Source organism: Calliphora vicina, chromosome 5 (assembly GCF_958450345.1).
Source record: "Calliphora vicina chromosome 5, idCalVici1.1, whole genome shotgun sequence".
Classification (NCBI taxonomy): Eukaryota; Metazoa; Arthropoda; class Insecta; order Diptera; family Calliphoridae; genus Calliphora; species Calliphora vicina.
Genome location: NC_088784.1, coordinates 8,305,148 through 8,322,989, shown reverse-complemented (window position 1 = coordinate 8,322,989; position 17,842 = coordinate 8,305,148). Strand labels below are relative to the sequence as shown.

The 17,842-nt window shown below is 31.6% G+C and overlaps 4 protein-coding genes across 4 annotated transcripts; all 4 read left to right on the top strand.

The window, feature by feature from the left end:
• Nucleotides 1-4,430: 4,430 nt before the first annotated feature.
• Nucleotides 4,431-5,202, top strand: LOC135962488 (trypsin alpha-3). The gene has a single exon (XM_065514445.1). It carries the CDS (start codon nt 4,435-4,437, stop codon nt 5,200-5,202), a length of 768 nt encoding a protein of 255 aa, XP_065370517.1. The 5' UTR covers nt 4,431-4,434.
• Nucleotides 5,203-9,096: 3,894 nt separating this feature from the next.
• On the top strand, nt 9,097-9,921 carry LOC135962486 (trypsin alpha-4-like). The gene has a single exon (XM_065514444.1). The coding sequence runs from the start codon at nt 9,125-9,127 to the stop codon at nt 9,890-9,892; it is 768 nt and encodes a 255-aa protein (XP_065370516.1). The 5' UTR covers nt 9,097-9,124; the 3' UTR covers nt 9,893-9,921.
• Nucleotides 9,922-10,524: 603 nt separating this feature from the next.
• LOC135962483 (trypsin alpha-4) lies at nt 10,525-11,313 on the top strand. The gene has a single exon (XM_065514441.1). It carries the CDS (start codon nt 10,539-10,541, stop codon nt 11,304-11,306), a length of 768 nt encoding a protein of 255 aa, XP_065370513.1. The 5' UTR covers nt 10,525-10,538; the 3' UTR covers nt 11,307-11,313.
• Nucleotides 11,314-15,586: 4,273 nt separating this feature from the next.
• On the top strand, nt 15,587-16,435 carry LOC135962482 (trypsin alpha-4-like). Its single transcript, XM_065514440.1, has one exon. It carries the CDS (start codon nt 15,622-15,624, stop codon nt 16,387-16,389), a length of 768 nt encoding a protein of 255 aa, XP_065370512.1. The 5' UTR covers nt 15,587-15,621; the 3' UTR covers nt 16,390-16,435.
• The last annotated feature ends 1,407 nt before the right edge of the window (nt 16,436-17,842 follow it).

The window sequence follows — 17,842 nt, the reverse complement described above, 5'->3', positions numbered from 1 at the left end:
TTTTTTCGATATAAAAATCAAATTTGGTTGGAAATATGAGTGATCACAGATTTTCATTATTTTCAATTTTAGATATTTTCGAATTTTCGATATAAAAATCAAATTTTGTTGGGAAATATGAGTGATCACAGATTTTCATTATTTTCGATCTAATACCTTTAGTTTACGAATTATAAGCAATTTTAGATATTTTGGAATTTTCGATATAAAAATCAAATTTCGGTTGGAAATATGAGTGATCACAGATTTTCATTATTTTCGATCTAGGACCTTTAGTTTACGAATTATAAGCAATTTTAGATATTTTGGAATTTTCGATATAAAAATCAAATTTCGGTTGGAAATATGAGTGATCACAGATTTTCATTGTTTTCGCTTTAGGACCTTTAGTTTACGAATTATAAGCAATTTTAGATATTTTGAAATTTTCGATATAAAAATTTAATTTTTGTTGGAAATATGAGTGATCACAGATTTTCATTGTTTTCGATCTAGGACCTTTAGTTTACGAAATATAAGCAATTTTAGATATTTTGGAATTTTCGATATAAAAATCAAATTTCGGTTGGAAATATGAGTGATCACAGATTTTCATTATTTTCGCTCTAGGACCTTTAGTTTACGAAATATAAGCAATTTTAGATATTTTGGAATTTTCGATATAAAAATCAAATTTTGGTTGGAAATATGAGTGATCACAGATTTTCATTATTTTCGATCTAGGACCTTTAGTTTACGAATTATAAGCAATTTTAGATATTTTGGAATTTTCGATATAAAAATCAAATTTCGGTTGGAAATATGAGTGATCACAGATTTTCATTGTTTTCGTTCTAGGACCTTTAGTTTACGAATTATAAGCAATTTTATTATTTTCGATCTAGGACCTTTAGTTTACGAATTATAAGCAATTTTAGATATTTTGGAATTTTCGATATAAAAATCAAATTTCGGTTGGAAATATGAGTGATCACAGATTTTCATTGTTTTCGCTCTAGGACCTTTAGTTTACGAATTATAAGCAATTTTAGATATTTTGGAATTTTCGATATAACAATCAAATTTCGGTTGGAAATATGAGTGATCACAGATTTTCATTATTTTCGATCTAGGACCTTTAGTTTACGAATTATAAGCAATTTTAGATATTTTGGAATTTTCGATATAATAATCAAATTTCGGTTGGAAATATGAGTGATCACAGATTTTCATTGTTTTCGTTCTAGGACCTTTAGTTTACGAATTTAAGCAATTTTAGATATTTTGGAATTTTCGATATAATAATCAAATTTCTGTTGGAAATATGAGTGATCACAGATTTTCATTATTTTCGCTCTAGGACCTTTAGTTTACGAATTATAAGCAATTTTAGATATTTTGGAATTTTCGATATAAAAATCAAATTTTGGTGGTAAATATCAGTGATCACAGATTTTCATTGTTTTCGCTCTAGGACCTTTAGTTTACGAATTATAAGCAATTTTAGATATTTTGGAATTTTCGATATAATAATCAAATTTCGGTTGGAAATATGAGTGATCACAGATTTTCATTATTTTCGATCTAGGACCTTTAGTTTACGAATTATAAGCAATTTTAGATATTTTGGAATTTTCGATATAATAATCAAATTTCTGTTGGAAATATGAGTGATCACAGATTTTCATTATTTTCGCTCTAGGACCTTTAGTTTACGAATTATAAGCAATTTTAGATATTTTGGAATTTTCGATATAAAAATCAAATTTTGGTGGTAAATATCAGTGATCACAGATTTTCATTGTTTTCGCTCTAGGACCTTTAGTTTACGAATTATAAGCAATTTTAGATATTTTGGAATTTTCGATATAAAAATCAAATTTCGGTTGGAAATATGAGTGATCACAGATTTTCATTATTTTCGCTCTAGGACCTTTAGTTTACGAAATATAAGCAATTTTAGATATTTTGGAATTTTCGATATAAAAATCAAATTTTGGTTGGAAATATGAGTGATCACAGATTTTCATTATTTTCGATCTAGGACCTTTAGTTTACGAATTATAAGCAATTTTAGATATTTTGGAATTTTCAATATAAAAATCAAATTTTGGTGGTAAATATCAGTGATCACAGATTTTCATTGTTTTCGCTTTAGGACCTTTAGTTTACGAATTATAAGCAATTTTAGATATTTTGGAATTTTCGATATAAAAATTAAATTTTTGTTGGAAATATGAGTGATCACAGATTTTCATTGTTTTCGATCTAGGACCTTTAGTTTACGAAATATAAGCAATTTTAGATATTTTGGAATTTTCGATATAAAAATCAAATTTCGGTTGGAAATATGAGTGATCACAGATTTTCATTATTTTCGCTCTAGGACCTTTAGTTTACGAAATATAAGCAATTTTAGATATTTTGGAATTTTCGATATAAAAATCAAATTTTGGTTGGAAATATGAGTGATCACAGATTTTCATTATTTTCGATCTAGGACCTTTAGTTTACGAATTATAAGCAATTTTAGATATTTTGGAATTTTCGATATAAAAATCAAATTTCGGTTGGAAATATGAGTGATCACAGATTTTCATTGTTTTCGTTCTAGGACCTTTAGTTTACGAATTATAAGCAATTTTATTATTTTCGATCTAGGACCTTTAGTTTACGAATTATAAGCAATTTTAGATATTTTGGAATTTTCGATATAAAAATCAAATTTTGGTTGGAAATATGAGTGATCACAGATTTTCCTTATTTTCGCTCTACGACCTTTAGTTTACGAAATATAAGCAATTTTAGATATTTTGGAATTTTCGATATAAAAATCAAATTTTGGTGGTAAATATGAGTGATCACAGATTTTCATTGTTTTCGCTCTAGGACCTTTAGTTTACGAATTATAAGCAATTTTAGATATTTTGGAATTTTCGATATAAAAATCAAATTTTGGTGGGAAATATGAGTGATCACAGATTTTCATTGTTTTCGATCTAGGACCTTTAGTTTACGAAATATAAGCAATTTCAGATATTTTGGAATTTTCGATATAAAAATCAAATTTCGGTGGGAAATATGAGTGATCACAGATTTTCATTGTTTTCGCTCTAGGACCTTTAGTTTACGAATTATAAGCAATTTCAGATATTTTGGAATTTTCGATATAAAAATCAAATTTCGGTGGGAAATATGAGTGATCACAGATTTTCATTGTTTTCGCTCTAGGACCTATAGTTTACGAATTATAAGCAATTTTAGATATTTTGGAATTTTCGATATAAAAATCAAATTTCGGTTGGAAATATGAGTGATCACAGATTTTCATTATTTTCGATCTAGGACCTTTAGTTTACGAATTATAAGCAATTTTAGATATTTTGGAATTTTCGATATAAAAATCAAATTTCGGTTGGAAATATGAGTGATCACAGATTTTCATTATTTTCGATCTAGGACCTTTAGTTTACGAATTATAAGCAATTTTAGATATTTTGGAATTTTCGATATAAAAATCAAATTTTGGTGGGAAATATGAGTGATCACAGATTTTCATTATTTTCGCTCTAGGACCTTTAGTTTACGAATTATAAGCAATTTTAGATATTTTGGAATTTTCAATATAAAAATCAAATTTTGGTTGGAAATATGAGTGATCACAGATTTTCATTATTTTCGCTCTAAGACCTTTAGTTTACGAATTATAAGCAATTTTAGATATTTTGGAATTTTCGATATAAAAATCAAATTTCGGTTGGAAATATGAGTGATCACAGATTTTCATTATTTTCGATCTAGGACTTTTAGTTTACGAATTATAAGCAATTTTAGATATTTTGGAATTTTCGATATAAAAATCAAATTTCGGTGGAAATATGAGTGATCACAGATTTTCATTGTTTTCGCTCTTGGAGCTTTAGTTTACGAATTATAAGTAATTTTCGTCATTTTAAAATTTTCGTTATAAAGTAACTAGAAAACGATATCAAAGTAAGGGAAATATGAGTGATCACATGCATTTATTTTTTGCTACGATTGAGGTATATAGTAAATTATAAACGTGAACATGGAAAACATTAATGTTTGTTAATATGGTCGAAAATATTTAACACATTTATCGGAAGTTATGAAAATGCAAAAAGATCATATTCATTGCATATAAGTTGTTAATTTTCGTTTACAAACCTTAAATAAATGGTATTTATATGTCTAGCATGTGCAACTGTAATCTAATCATAATTTGCAAATGTCATTGTTTTAAATCTCTTAAGTAAACACTTACATTTATATTTCAAATACCAATATTGGGAATTAAAAACAGACAATTTACAGCTTAATTCTTATAAAAAAAAACTAAATTTTAGAATCGAATTTAAATTTTGTAATGCATATAAATAGGGCTTGTTTATGATGAAAATATCAGTAGTTGGTTAATAATATCAATCAATCAACATGTTGAAGTTTGTCGTACTGTTGTGTGCTGTTGCCTGTGCTTTGGGTGCTGCCGTGCCTGAGGGTATGTTGCCTCAATTGGATGGTCGCATTGTTGGTGGTGCTGCTACCACCATCAGTTCCTTCCCCTGGCAAATCTCCCTCCAACGTAGTGGTTCTCACTCTTGCGGTGGTTCCATCTACAGCTCCAAGATCATTGTCACAGCTGCTCACTGCTTGCAATCTGTCTCTGCCTCCGTGTTGAAGGTTCGTGCTGGCTCTTCCTACTGGAATTCCGGTGGTGTTTTGGTTAGTGTTGCTGCCTTCAAGAATCATGAAGGTTACAACTCCAAAACCATGATTAACGATATTGCTGTCATCCGCTTGAGCTCTTCCTTGACCACTTCTTCCACCATTAAGACTATTGGATTGGCTTCTACTGCTCCTGCTAACGGCGCTGCTGCTACCGTTTCCGGTTGGGGTACCACTTCCTCTGGTGGTAGTATTCCCGCCCAATTGAGATACGTTAACCTTAAGATTGTTGGCCGCACCCAGTGTGCTTCTTCCACCTACGGTTATGGTTCTGAAATCAAGTCTAGCATGATCTGTGCCTACACTGTCGGCAAGGACTCTTGCCAAGGTGATTCTGGTGGCCCATTGGTCTCTGGTGGTGTCTTGGCTGGTGTTGTATCTTGGGGCTATGGTTGTGCTGCTGCCAACTACCCTGGAGTCTATGCAGATGTTGCTGCTCTCCGCTCGTGGGTAGTCAGTGCTGCTTCCTCTGTTTAAATTTGAATAGAATAATTAATATGAATAAAATAAATGTTGATTGAAAAATTAATTTACTGTCTGTTTTTAATTAGATTGGTGTTGAGTCTAATAGTTTATGTTTCAAATTCACAACTAGAGGTAGAAAAGATTTAAGGATCTAAAACACGTTATTCGGTTGTGGAACCAGTTCTTTAATTATGTTTGAAATTGTCACCCTCGGCATTATACATAATAAATACATAATAACCGTTCTAGAATTAGTTCTTTCATGAGAGATTTTTGTTTGAAATTTTCTCGTTTCGAATTACTTTCTAGAAAAAGTTGAGGAATTATTATTGGTTCATTGATTCAATTATCAAATTAGATTAATAAAACTTATATTTACTAAAAAAGCGTCTGATAATCGAAACAGAAAATTGGGATCGTATTTTATTTTACATATTCGCTTCTTGATGAAATCAGGATATGATTGTTTCTCTGTTGCAAAAACCATATGTAAAGCGCTTCCTTGTATTATGAAAATGGTTTAATACATTATTTTGGTTCAAATGTTACCGGGTCCATTATATTGTTTGGTAATTAATAAGTGAACTAGTTCCAAAGGACTGACAACTATTTACAACAAATTCTAAAAAATTTCCTGATTTACAAGTATTTTATACAAAATTTTTAAATTGGAAATAAGAATTTTAGTTTTTAAATGAAAAACTTTGTACTTGCAATTTATATTGCTTTGAAACTTGTTTATGTGATTGATAATTTCATAATACCCTGTGAAAATGTTTTCCATACACATGGAAAAATCCATATATAGGTGAAAGTAGAGTAGCACTGCGTACTCAGTTTTTCTTGATCGGATCAGATATCCTTCTAAATGGACTTTAAATTTCAAAGGATAAACAGTTTTCAAAAAATTATATAAAATGAATGATATAATCCCAAAAGGGGTAAACAAATAAATGCTAAAAATTCAGGAGTCTAATAAAGTTATTTCTGAATCAAAAATACGGACATAATTTTTTGAGTTTTGTTTGAAAAACCCTCATCAAGTATGATTTGCAACAAATTTTTACCCTTATTTCGAAATCAAGGGGAAAACATACACTGTTGGACAAAGTAGAATGCAAAAATACCTTTGTTATATTTCCACAGAGAAAAAATTAATTGAATTAGTTTATTTAGTTTACATTGTAATTAAAAAACAATAAAAATTACTTAAAATTAAAGTTTTTCTACAAAATACATTAATTAAACAACTGCATTTAAACGGTTAGACAAAACAAAGTGTAAAAGCAAAATATTGGATGATAACCGCAGAAATATGATGGAACAATACACTAATACCCCGGTTTGCGTCGCTAATAGGGCCTGAAGAAACGCGACGCAAACCGAAACGACGCAAAACGAAGCACGATTTTTCATACATTTGTATTGATTTTCATTTATGTAATTGGTTCCGAGATTCATAATTTTAGCTGAAAAAAATGGATTTTTCAATAAAAAATATTGAATTTTTTGTCAACGGATTTAGAAATGTACGTTCTTCCTGGCAAACGCTTCCAAAAAAGTCCCGTTTCATCAGCGTTTAAAACTTGTTCTGCAGAATATCCACCCTTCAATAATTGCTTTTAATTCAAGCTTGAACTTTTCTGCAGCTGAAGTATCTTCACTAGCAGATTCTCTTTTTAATGCAATGATATGCAAATTTCCACGGATTTTAAAACGGTCAACCAACCTCTGCTTGCATCAAATTCTTCCACACTTTCGGCACTTGATAACGGATAATCTTCTTTCAGATCTTCAAATAAAGTTAGTGCTTTCTTTTGAATTACCATTTCAATTAATGGCATTCTTCGCTGATTTTGATCTTCTATCCAAATGTTAAGAAGCTGCGGTTTCAGCAATTTTTTTAATTTTATGAGCGTCTCTGGAACAAATGGATTTTATTATAGAAGGGGCTAGTCCAAGGTTTCTTCCAAAACGTTTAAAATGTCAAGCTTTTGTTGTATGCATATTCTTTTGTATGCTTTCTTTTTTAACTCATTGATGCAAAATATTCATTTCAACTTCACTTCAACAAATGTAATTTGCAACCATCAGACAACATAAATATGTATGTATTTCCATTAGACTTAAACGGGAAATCCCCTTTTTCTGTTTAGCTTTGTACAAACATTTTCATACTAACGACGCAAACTGAAACAAAAACGACGCAACTTCGAAGTCACAGAAATTTTAAAAAGAAACACAGAAATACCCTTTTTCTGTTTTAGCTTTGTACAAACATTTTCAAATTAACGACTCAAATCGAAGCACTAACGACGCAACTCCGAAACATGCGACGCAAACTGAAACAAAAACGACGCAACTTCGAAATCACAGAAATTTTAAAAAGACGCAACTTCGAAGCAGACGCAGAACAAGGCGACGCAAACCGGGGTATTAGTGTATATTCATCAGTCTTTAGTAGCTCTCCCTTATTAACTATGCCGAAGTCTTTTCGATAAACTTGAAGTCAAATTTTCCAAAATTTGTACAGAAATCTGTCTCCATTCGGCAGATCGGTTCAGATCGGGACCATATCGTTTTCTTGAAAATAGTTATTTGCGACCTTGCTCTCGTATGTTTGGGGTCATTATCCTATTGGAAGATAAAGACCCCCAAGCCCATTTCCATAGCACTACTGTTGAGATTTTCTTGCAAAATGCTAACATAATGCTCACCAATAATTTTTGTGTCTATTCTGACTAATCGACCAACCCCAGAGGAAGAAAAGCAGCCCTACACCATATGACTTACTTCCTTCACCATGTTTTACAGTATGCGCAATATGTTTAGATTTAAGTTTTTGTAAAGGCTCACACCAACTCTTTTAGCATTTTTTTAGCTTATATTTCGCCTCATCTGACCAAATCATTTGATTTCAAAATGATTCTGACATATTTTCTAGTAAAGGCCAAACGCTTTCACGTACTATAGGGAGAAGGCTCTTCCTGTTCTTCCTTGATCTCTCTAGAAGAACAAAATGGCATTTTTTGGCTAAGATTATTATACGATCATCTCTCTTTGTTGTCTAGAGCTTTCTCCCTGACATTTTTCTTAAACTTTCATATGATTTTGTAATCTTATAGAGCTCCAATATTTTTCATGCTCCTGATATGGATATTTTATATTTTTTGGACAAATATTTGTATTTCATTCCATTTTCTCTGCCTTTTCTTAACAGATCCTTAACAGTTTTCGACAACGGCTTCTTTATGGTGGATTTAGCAGATTGCATTGAACAATTTCCAATGCGTCTTCTTAATTATAATTTTGATCAGACGTATTAATAAACATTCTCTTCTAATGAACCTAATTTGTGATACAAACTACTTTCACAAAAAATAAGTATTCGAAACTGCAAAACATTTTCTTGACTAGACTCTTTCGAATAATGCAATATTTCACATATTTACTGAAATTCTTGTTATTTTCAGTAAGAGAGTTTGTCTTCGTAAACATTTTGTAAACTAGTAATGAAATTTATTTTTTTGAATTATGACTTCTTGTTTGGTATTGTTATAAATTAGCGATATGACTGAAGTACATGTAAGAATATTATTTGAGTGCAATAATATTTCACTCGATCATATTTTAAGACATTTCTTTCATGAGTGCACGATTACATTAGATTGCATACTACGTACGGCAATTGTAATCTAATCAAAATTTGCAAATGTCATTTTATTTAAATCTCATAAGTAAGCACTTACATTTAGATATATGAATAGTTCAAATATAAATCTCTAACCAGTAAAGATAGTGTAAGTCTGAAAGGAATTAAAACCTGCCAATTTGAAGTTGTAAACTTATCAATGAAAACTGAAATGTTGTAGTTGGTATAAATAGGAGGCGTGTATGGTGAAAATATCAGTAGTTGGTTAATACAAGAATCAACATGTTGAAGTTTGTCGTTCTATTGTGTGCTGTTGCCTGTGCTTTGGGTGCTGCCGTGCCTGAGGGTATGCTCCCTCAATTGGATGGTCGCATTGTTGGCGGTGCTGCTACCACCATCAGCTCCTTCCCCTGGCAAATCTCCCTCCAACGTAGTGGTTCTCACTCTTGCGGTGGTTCCATCTACAGCTCCAAGATCATTGTCACAGCTGCTCACTGCTTGCAATCTGTCTCTGCTTCTGTGTTGAAGGTTCGTGCTGGCTCTTCCTACTGGAATTCCGGTGGTGTTTTGGTCAGTGTTGCTGCCTTCAAAAATCACGAAGGTTACAACTCCAAAACCATGATTAACGATATTGCTGTCATCCGTTTGAGCTCTTCCTTGACCACTTCTTCCACCATTAAGTCCATCGGTTTGGCTTCAACTGCTCCTGCTAACGGCGCTTCTGCTACCGTTTCCGGTTGGGGTACCACTTCCTCTGGAGGTAGCATTCCCGCTCAATTGAGATATGTTGACCTTAAGATTGTTGGCCGCACCCAATGTGCTTCTTCCACCTACGGTTATGGCTCTGAAATCAAGTCCAGCATGATCTGTGCCTACACTGTCGGCAAGGACTCTTGCCAAGGTGATTCTGGTGGTCCATTGGTCTCTGGTGGTGTCTTGGCTGGTGTTGTATCTTGGGGCTACGGTTGCGCCTACGCCAACTACCCTGGAGTCTATGCTGATGTTGCTGCTCTCCGCTCCTGGGTTGTCAGTGCTGCATCCTCTGTTTAAATTTTATTTAAATAAAATACTGATTGAATATTAAATTTGCATTGTGTTTTTTATTAACCCTAAAAGGGTTAACAAATATTTTTGTTCGTATCTTATGAAAATAAACTAATCGGTGACAATACATACTGAAATACTCCAATTTATGTTGGATATATAGTTTCGTTGTCGATTCATGTTAAGTGTTGTAGTGATATGAGAATGATGGCCTCGAAAGTATTATATACATTTTATGGTCAAAACATATTTTGAAAAATATGAAATGATTTTTTTAAATCTAATGTCTGAGGGACTTGTGATCCATACAGAAAATTATGTTCTTCATACATTTCTGCAGCTGTCTAATATTAAATTTCGCTAAAAATGTTTGTATTATTGTGATAACGATTTTAATAAGTGTGTTCGTCCCTCTGTTCTAATCTAATCGAAAACCTATTAGAAATACTTAGTTCTATTTTAAATATTTGTTTATCATATAATCAATTAATACAAATGGAGAAAGAGTGAGAAAGTAATTCAAATCGGCCTATGTTGTATGTTAATCTAATCAGGGATATTTATGTTTTGACAAATTTTAAAGTTTTAAATTCGTATAAATAGGACGAATCGAATTTGAAAATATCAGTAGTTGATTAATACAAGAATCAACATGTTGAAGTTAGTCGTTTTATTGTGCGCTGTTGCCTGTGCTTTGGGTGCTGCCGTGCCTGAGGGTATGTTGCCTCAATTGGATGGTCGCATTGTTGGCGGTGCAGCTACCACCATCAGCTCCTTCCCTTGGCAAATCTCCCTCCAACGTAGTGGTTCTCACTCTTGCGGTGGTTCCATCTACAACTCCAGAATTATTGTGACTGCTGCCCATTGCTTGCAATCTGTCTCTGCCTCTGTATTGAAGATTCGTGCTGGTTCCTCCTACTGGAATTCTGGTGGTGTTGTTGTCAGTGTTGCTGCTTTCAAGAACCATGAAGGTTACAATCCCAAGACCATGGTTAACGATATTGCCGTCATCCGTTTGAGCTCTTCCTTGACCATGTCCTCCACCATTAAGTCGATTGCTTTGACTACCGCTGCTCCCGCTAACGGCGCTGCTGCTTCCGTTTCCGGTTGGGGTACCACCTCATCTGGTGGCAGCATTCCCTCCCAATTGAGATACGTTGATGTTAAGATTGTTGGCCGCACCCAATGTGCCTCTTCCACTTACGGTTATGGCTCTGAAATCAAGTCTACCATGATCTGCGCCTACACTGTCGGTAAGGACTCTTGCCAAGGTGATTCTGGTGGCCCATTGGTCTCTGGTGGTCGTTTGGTTGGTGTTGTCTCCTGGGGCTATGGTTGCGCCGCTAAGAACTACCCCGGTGTCTATGCTGATGTTGCTGTTCTCCGCAACTGGGTTAGCAGTGCTGCATCCTCCGTTTAAGTTTGAGTTGAATAAAATGTTATAAAATTGAATTTGTGTTGTGTTTTTAATGAATTGAAATTTTGGGCTGATTTTGAAATTAAAGAGTTGTAAATGTTACAAAACGGTTAGGAACATAGATGTCAAATAGATACGTACACTTTACACAAAGCTTAATTTATATTAAAACTCACGTCAAATGTTATTTTAATTAATTAGAAATATTTAATAATTATTATTTTTTCCAAAGAAAAATTAGTAGTAGAAATAATACCTTTTTCAAATAGCAAAAATTTTAAACAAAACTAAAATTTAATAGCTTGAAAAGTTATTATAAATCAGTTAATAATGTTTTTAAGAAATTTTCTTAAAAAAATTAGGAATTTAGAGCATTTTATAAAAATAGTAGTAGAAATACTAACTTTTACAAAAAGCTTAATTTATTCAATTAGATTAATTTACTCACTTCAAATGTTATTTTAATTAATTTGAAATATTTAAAAGTATTTTTTCACAAAAAAAAATTAGTAGTAGAAATAATACCTTTTTAAAATAGTAAAAATTTCAACCAAAACTAAAATTTAGTAGCTTGAAAAGTTATTTTAAATCAATTAGTAACATTTTTAAGATATTTTTTGAAAAACATTTGGAATTTAGCTCATTTTATAAAAATAGTAGTAGAAATACTAACTTTTTCAAAAAGCTTAAGTTATTCAAAAAGTCTGTTTAAATGTTATTTTAATTAAGAAATATTTAAAATTATTTTTTCTCAAAAAAAAAAATTAGTAGTAGAAATACTACCTTTTTCAAATAGCAAAAATTTCCACCAAAACTAAAATTTAATAGCTTGAAAAGTTATTTTAAATCCGGGATCGGCAACTCCTATGCACAGTGCATTGTGGGCGTTACTAAATTTACACAGACTACTCACACGCATAGAAAACACAATTCAGTCTCTTATTAGTTGTCATTGAAGAAGGTTGTGTTGTCGCTCGTTTCTTGGTTTAGCACATGAATGTTTATGAATAAATGTTAAAGCAGAGGTGGATAATTCATTTTATTTTTGTACCTTTTTTAGCATCTACACTACATCTTAACTTGTTTTTAGAATTATAAACTATTTTAAATGTTTTTTCTCTCACCTTTAGATGCTTAAATGGGTTTTTAGAAGTTTCTTGTAAATTATTATTTTTTAATATACAATAATTGCTAGACAAATAGGTTAGTTAACATGTTAAGTTTTCCATGTCTGTCTTGTAGTGAAGATGAGACTGCAACTATTTCTCATTTCTTGTTTTTTCGCTCTTACACTTATACAAGTGCAAAATGTAGTAGTATATGTCTGCCGATCCCGGTTTTAAATCAATGTATAACATATTTAAGAAATTTTCTTTAAAAAATTTAGAATTTAGAGCATTTTGTAAAAAAAAGTAGTAGAAATACTAACTTTTTTCAAAATGTTAAATTAGTACAAAAATAGTTTAAATGTTATTTTAATTAATTAGAAATATTTAAAAATTATTTTTTTTCCCAAAAAATTAGTAGTAGAAATACTACCTTTTTCAAATAGCAAAAATTTCAAACAAAACCTACAATTTAATACCTTGAAAAGTTATTTTAAATCCATGAATAATATATTTAAGAAATTTACTGCAAAACATTTGGAATTTAGCTCATTTTATAAAAAAGTAGTAGAAATACTAACTTTTTTCAAAGTGTTAAATTAGTACAAAAAAGAGCTTTAAATGTTATTATCAGGGCAAGGCTTTTCATGCACTAAAAAAATTAAAAATATTCGCTTATAATATGCACTATAAATAGAGAAAATATGCACTAAAAATGACAAAAATATGCAATAAAAAATAGTTTTTCATTTGAAATACAGTGAGCCTCAAAAGTGTGTATATATTTGATTTTTTTTTAATTAATTTAATTCTAAAATTAATCCATCGATTAAAATTTTAAAGTTTCGGTTTGTTGGAAATAATAGATTCGGTTGTGAAAAAAAATCAAAAAAAATCGCTGTTGTTTACTCACTTTTGAAGCTGTGTGTATATTAGAGTTAATTTCGAAAATTTTATTTTATTTATCATAATTTTTCTGAAGGTTTTTGCGTAAATAAAAATAATAGATTTTTTTCCATTCGAAATTAATAAATCTATATCTTCAAATTGAGATCTAATTTCTTCGGCTACTCGATGTAAACCATGTGCTAATTCAAAACTTATTCATGTTAGACTATTTGCTGCTATAAAAATGTATCCAAAAGAAAATTAAATATGCAATAAAATGGAAAAATATGCTAAGTATATGTATTTAAATGAAAAATATGCATTTATAACAAAATATGCAAAAACATGCAACAACAAAACGATGCCATTTTGTTACAAATTCTTCGATTCGGAAAGATAAATTGTCAAAAGTCATTTTGAGTTACTGACTACAAACATGCATTTGCATAGAAATCCTTGCCCTGGTTATTATAATTAATTTAAAATATTATTTTTCGAAAAAAATTAGTAGTAAAAAAACAACTTTTTTTAATTTAAAATTTTAATCTTTGGAAAAATGAAAAAATTAGGTGTATTTAAATATTCGTATCTTATGAAGCTGGTGTCGGATTTACAAAATCGTAAATCCAAAAGAGCTATGTATGGTTATGAAATGGGTGACCAAAAACTAAATTTCCTAGATATCCACCATAAAAAAGATGGGTGGCATATTGATTATGTCATTTCATTTGTAACACATCGAAATATTCATCGCTGACTCACAAAAGTATATATATTCTGGGTCCTTATCAAATGCTAAGACAATCTAGCTATGTCCGTTCGTCTGTCTGTCTGTTGAAAGCACGATTGGGCGCAAACATGCTAGCAGGCTGGAATTTTCCACACTTTACTCTTTTTTGATAAGATTTATTTGGTATTGAAAATTGTAAAATATCTGTCCATGATGTCCTCTCGGAATACTGTCTCATAATAATTAATGAAATTGGACATAAACCGGTTTTATATAAACTTCAATCATTTTACCAATTTTTTTGTGAGGATCAGTCCATAATTTACCCTAACCACTTTATTAGAAAAATATTTTATTGTTACATACTGATGGTGGGTATACCAGATTCGGTACAGTCGAATATAACAGTCTAACTTGTTTTGGTATCAAATTATTGATGGGTTATCAATAAAAGAACATTTGTATTTAATATTTAAACAATTGGTAAATGATATGCAAAAAACTATTTTTAATTATTGCTACTTTGATCCAAAAAAACGAAACGTGCAACCTTTAAACGTAATTAGATTTTGCAAAAATTTTTTTTAGACGGGTACTTCAGAAAATCGAAAGATTCAAATATAAAAGTACACACTTATAAATACATCTGATATAAATTTTAATGAAGTCACTAACTATGTCACTAATAAAAGTCTAATATTAGGGATACCTTAAGGAATTGATTCTATAATGAATTAAATCCGAAAGGAATCAATTCAATACGTTTGAAGTACTATGGAGTTAAGCCTACACAGAGAAAAAAGCTTCGAAAACGAATTTTTTGGCAATCGAATGATTCTTAGTGACAGAATTTAATAGTTGTGGGTACAAAATTTTAAAAGGGGTAACAAAAGTTTCGTTGCTTTAACCAAAATTCTTCTTTGTCAACTGACTATTTGTTGATAGAAGCGAAAAATTCTATGTGTGCAACCGAATCATTGGATTGGTAACAAATTCGGTTGCTATCACGAATCTGTTTTCTCTGTATAGGCTTAACTCCATAGTACTTCAAATGTACGGAATTGATTCCTTTCGGATTTAATTCATTATAGAATCAATTCCTTATTGAATCATTAAACTTTTCTTTAATTCAAATCCATTACAAAATATCTTTAAAAGTGCATTGAATGAATTAATGTGAATTAATTTGTAATGAATTCATTAACGGAATGGTTAAGAGAATTAAATCATTCGAACCTTTAAATATTTTGTGCAAAAACATTATTTTCTTCATATATTTCTGAAGCAGTCTAATATTAAGTTTTTTTTTGCAAATGTTTCTATTATTGTGTTAACAATTTCAACAAGTATACAGAGTTCGCAACTCTGTTCTAATCTAATCAAAATCCAATTTTGAATATTTATTTATCTGCCAATCAATTTAATATACATGGAGAAATGGAGAAAGAGTGAGAAAGTAATTCAAATCGGCCTATGTTGTATATTAATCTAATCAGGAATATTTATGTTTTGAACAATTTTAAAGTTTTAAATTCGTATAAATAGGACGAATGGAATTTGAAAATATCAGTAGTTGATTAATACAAGAATCAACATGTTGAAGTTAGTCGTTTTATTGTGCGCTGTTGCCTGTGCTTTGGGTGCTGCCGTGCCTGAGGGTATGTTGCCTCAATTGGATGGTCGCATTGTTGGCGGTGCTGCTACCACCATCAGCTCCTTCCCTTGGCAAATCTCCCTCCAACGTAGTGGCTCTCACTCTTGCGGTGGTTCCATCTACAACTCCAAGATTATTGTGACTGCTGCCCATTGCTTGCAATCTGTGTCTGCCTCCGTATTGAAGATTCGTGCTGGTTCCTCCTACTGGAATTCTGGTGGTGTTGTTGTCAGTGTTGCTGCTTTCAAGAACCATGAAGGCTATAACCCACGCACCATGGTTAACGATATTGCCGTTATCCGTTTGAGTTCTTCCTTGACCATGTCCTCCACCATTAAATCGATTGCTTTGACTACCGCTGCTCCCGCTAATGGCGCTGCTGCTTCCGTTTCTGGCTGGGGTACCACCTCCTCTGGTGGCAGCATTCCTTCTCAATTGAGATACGTTGATGTTAAGATTGTTAGCCAATCTCAATGTGCCTCTTCCACCTACGGTTATGGCTCTGAAATCAAGTCTACCATGATCTGCGCCTATACTGTCGGTAAGGACTCTTGCCAAGGTGATTCTGGTGGCCCATTGGTCTCTGGTGGTCGTTTGGTTGGTGTTGTCTCCTGGGGCTATGGTTGCGCTGCTAAGAACTACCCCGGTGTCTATGCTGATGTTGCTGTTCTCCGCTCATGGGTTATCAGTGCTGCTTCATCTGTTTAAATTTTTATATAAATAAAATATCTAATCAAACAATTAACATAAAAAAACTTGTTTATTTAAAATTTTTTTTTTGTAAGGGGTTATTTAAATTACAAAATTTTTATAAGAATTCCATGAATTATTTGGTGGGATTCATGTTTAATTTATTCCTGACACTTTAGCAAATATTATTTTATTTGGTAATGTTTGAGTATTCATTATATTTTATTTTTTTTGTTTCAAAAATAATTAAAAGATTTGCGATTAGTTTAAATATTATCAGTTATTTGTTGATATTCGTATGACCATTGCTTACTTTAAACAAGGGGAAATACAAGTGAAAAAAGTCGATTGTACTCTTTAGCTGAATAAATCAGTTTTGTTCACATTCCCAAATTTGATTATGATCGGTATATTTCTGACCACAGTTCTCATACAATAAATTAAGTCTCCTAATTATATGTGAAATTCAGCCTAAATAAGTCTCGTATGAACTGGATAAGGCCAACTTCCCAAATTCTCTTTAACTAAAGCACCTGCTAATGGCGCTGTTGTTTCGGTTTCTGGTTGGGGCACCATTTCATATGGTTCTTCGTCCATTCCCTCTGAATTGAGATATGTCGATGTAAAAATCGAATCCACCGCCTCTTGTGCTTCGTCTACTTACAATTATCTGCGCATATACAGTGGGTAAAGATGCTTGTCAAGGAGATTCTGGTGGTCCATTAGTCTCTGGCGGTGTTTTGGCTGGGACTTCGGCTGTGTTACGCTGACTACCCAGGAGTCTATTCTGATGTTGTTATGTTGCGTATCTGGGTGATCCATACGGATTCGACTATTTGAAAATTGTGTTAAAAATATTTAGAACGAATCGATTTTGATTATTTTTTTATTGGGAAGAAGTTATATTTACATTCAAAAAAGGTGGTTAATAATCGACTTTAAATTATTATGTATTCATTGAATTATTTCATATTAAATTAAATTCAAGCCACTCAATTATATTGCAGTTGAAAATTACTAAAATTTTTTGTTTAAATATTTTTTGCCTAAATATCGGTCTCTGAAATTTTTTGTTTGTGTCTATTGTTGAATCTGGAACCAAACCAAACCAAAGTATGATGCACAAATATGATGCAGCCCCTAGAGAAAGTCCGTTAAATCATATTCGCTTTTCAAAATCAGTGTTGTCTTACCCACAACGATTCTACAGTCTGAATAAAGAATTTGTTTAAGAGTTTATATTTCAAATTGGTGAAGTGACAGTCTAAACAGAAATAAACGTAAGGTAGAAGTTTAATACTGTTTAATCAAATCTCTGTTCACAGCTTGATTTTGTGGAAACATTATTTTCTAATTTATGGGGACTGATTATTATTATTAGTGAGGCTCTACGCACTGCGACCCATAGGATCTTTTGTGCAGCCATAGATTTAGACTACGTATAAAGCCAAGTATTTTATTTGGTGAGAGA

Bases quoted from the DNA above. Each gene is read 5' to 3' on its own strand.
- LOC135962488 (XM_065514445.1), top strand. From the start codon at position 4,435: ATGTTGAAGTTTGTCGTACTGTTGTGTGCTGTTGCCTGTGCTTTGGGT.
- LOC135962486 (XM_065514444.1), top strand. From the start codon at position 9,125: ATGTTGAAGTTTGTCGTTCTATTGTGTGCTGTTGCCTGTGCTTTGGGT.
- LOC135962483 (XM_065514441.1), top strand. From the start codon at position 10,539: ATGTTGAAGTTAGTCGTTTTATTGTGCGCTGTTGCCTGTGCTTTGGGT.
- LOC135962482 (XM_065514440.1), top strand. From the start codon at position 15,622: ATGTTGAAGTTAGTCGTTTTATTGTGCGCTGTTGCCTGTGCTTTGGGT.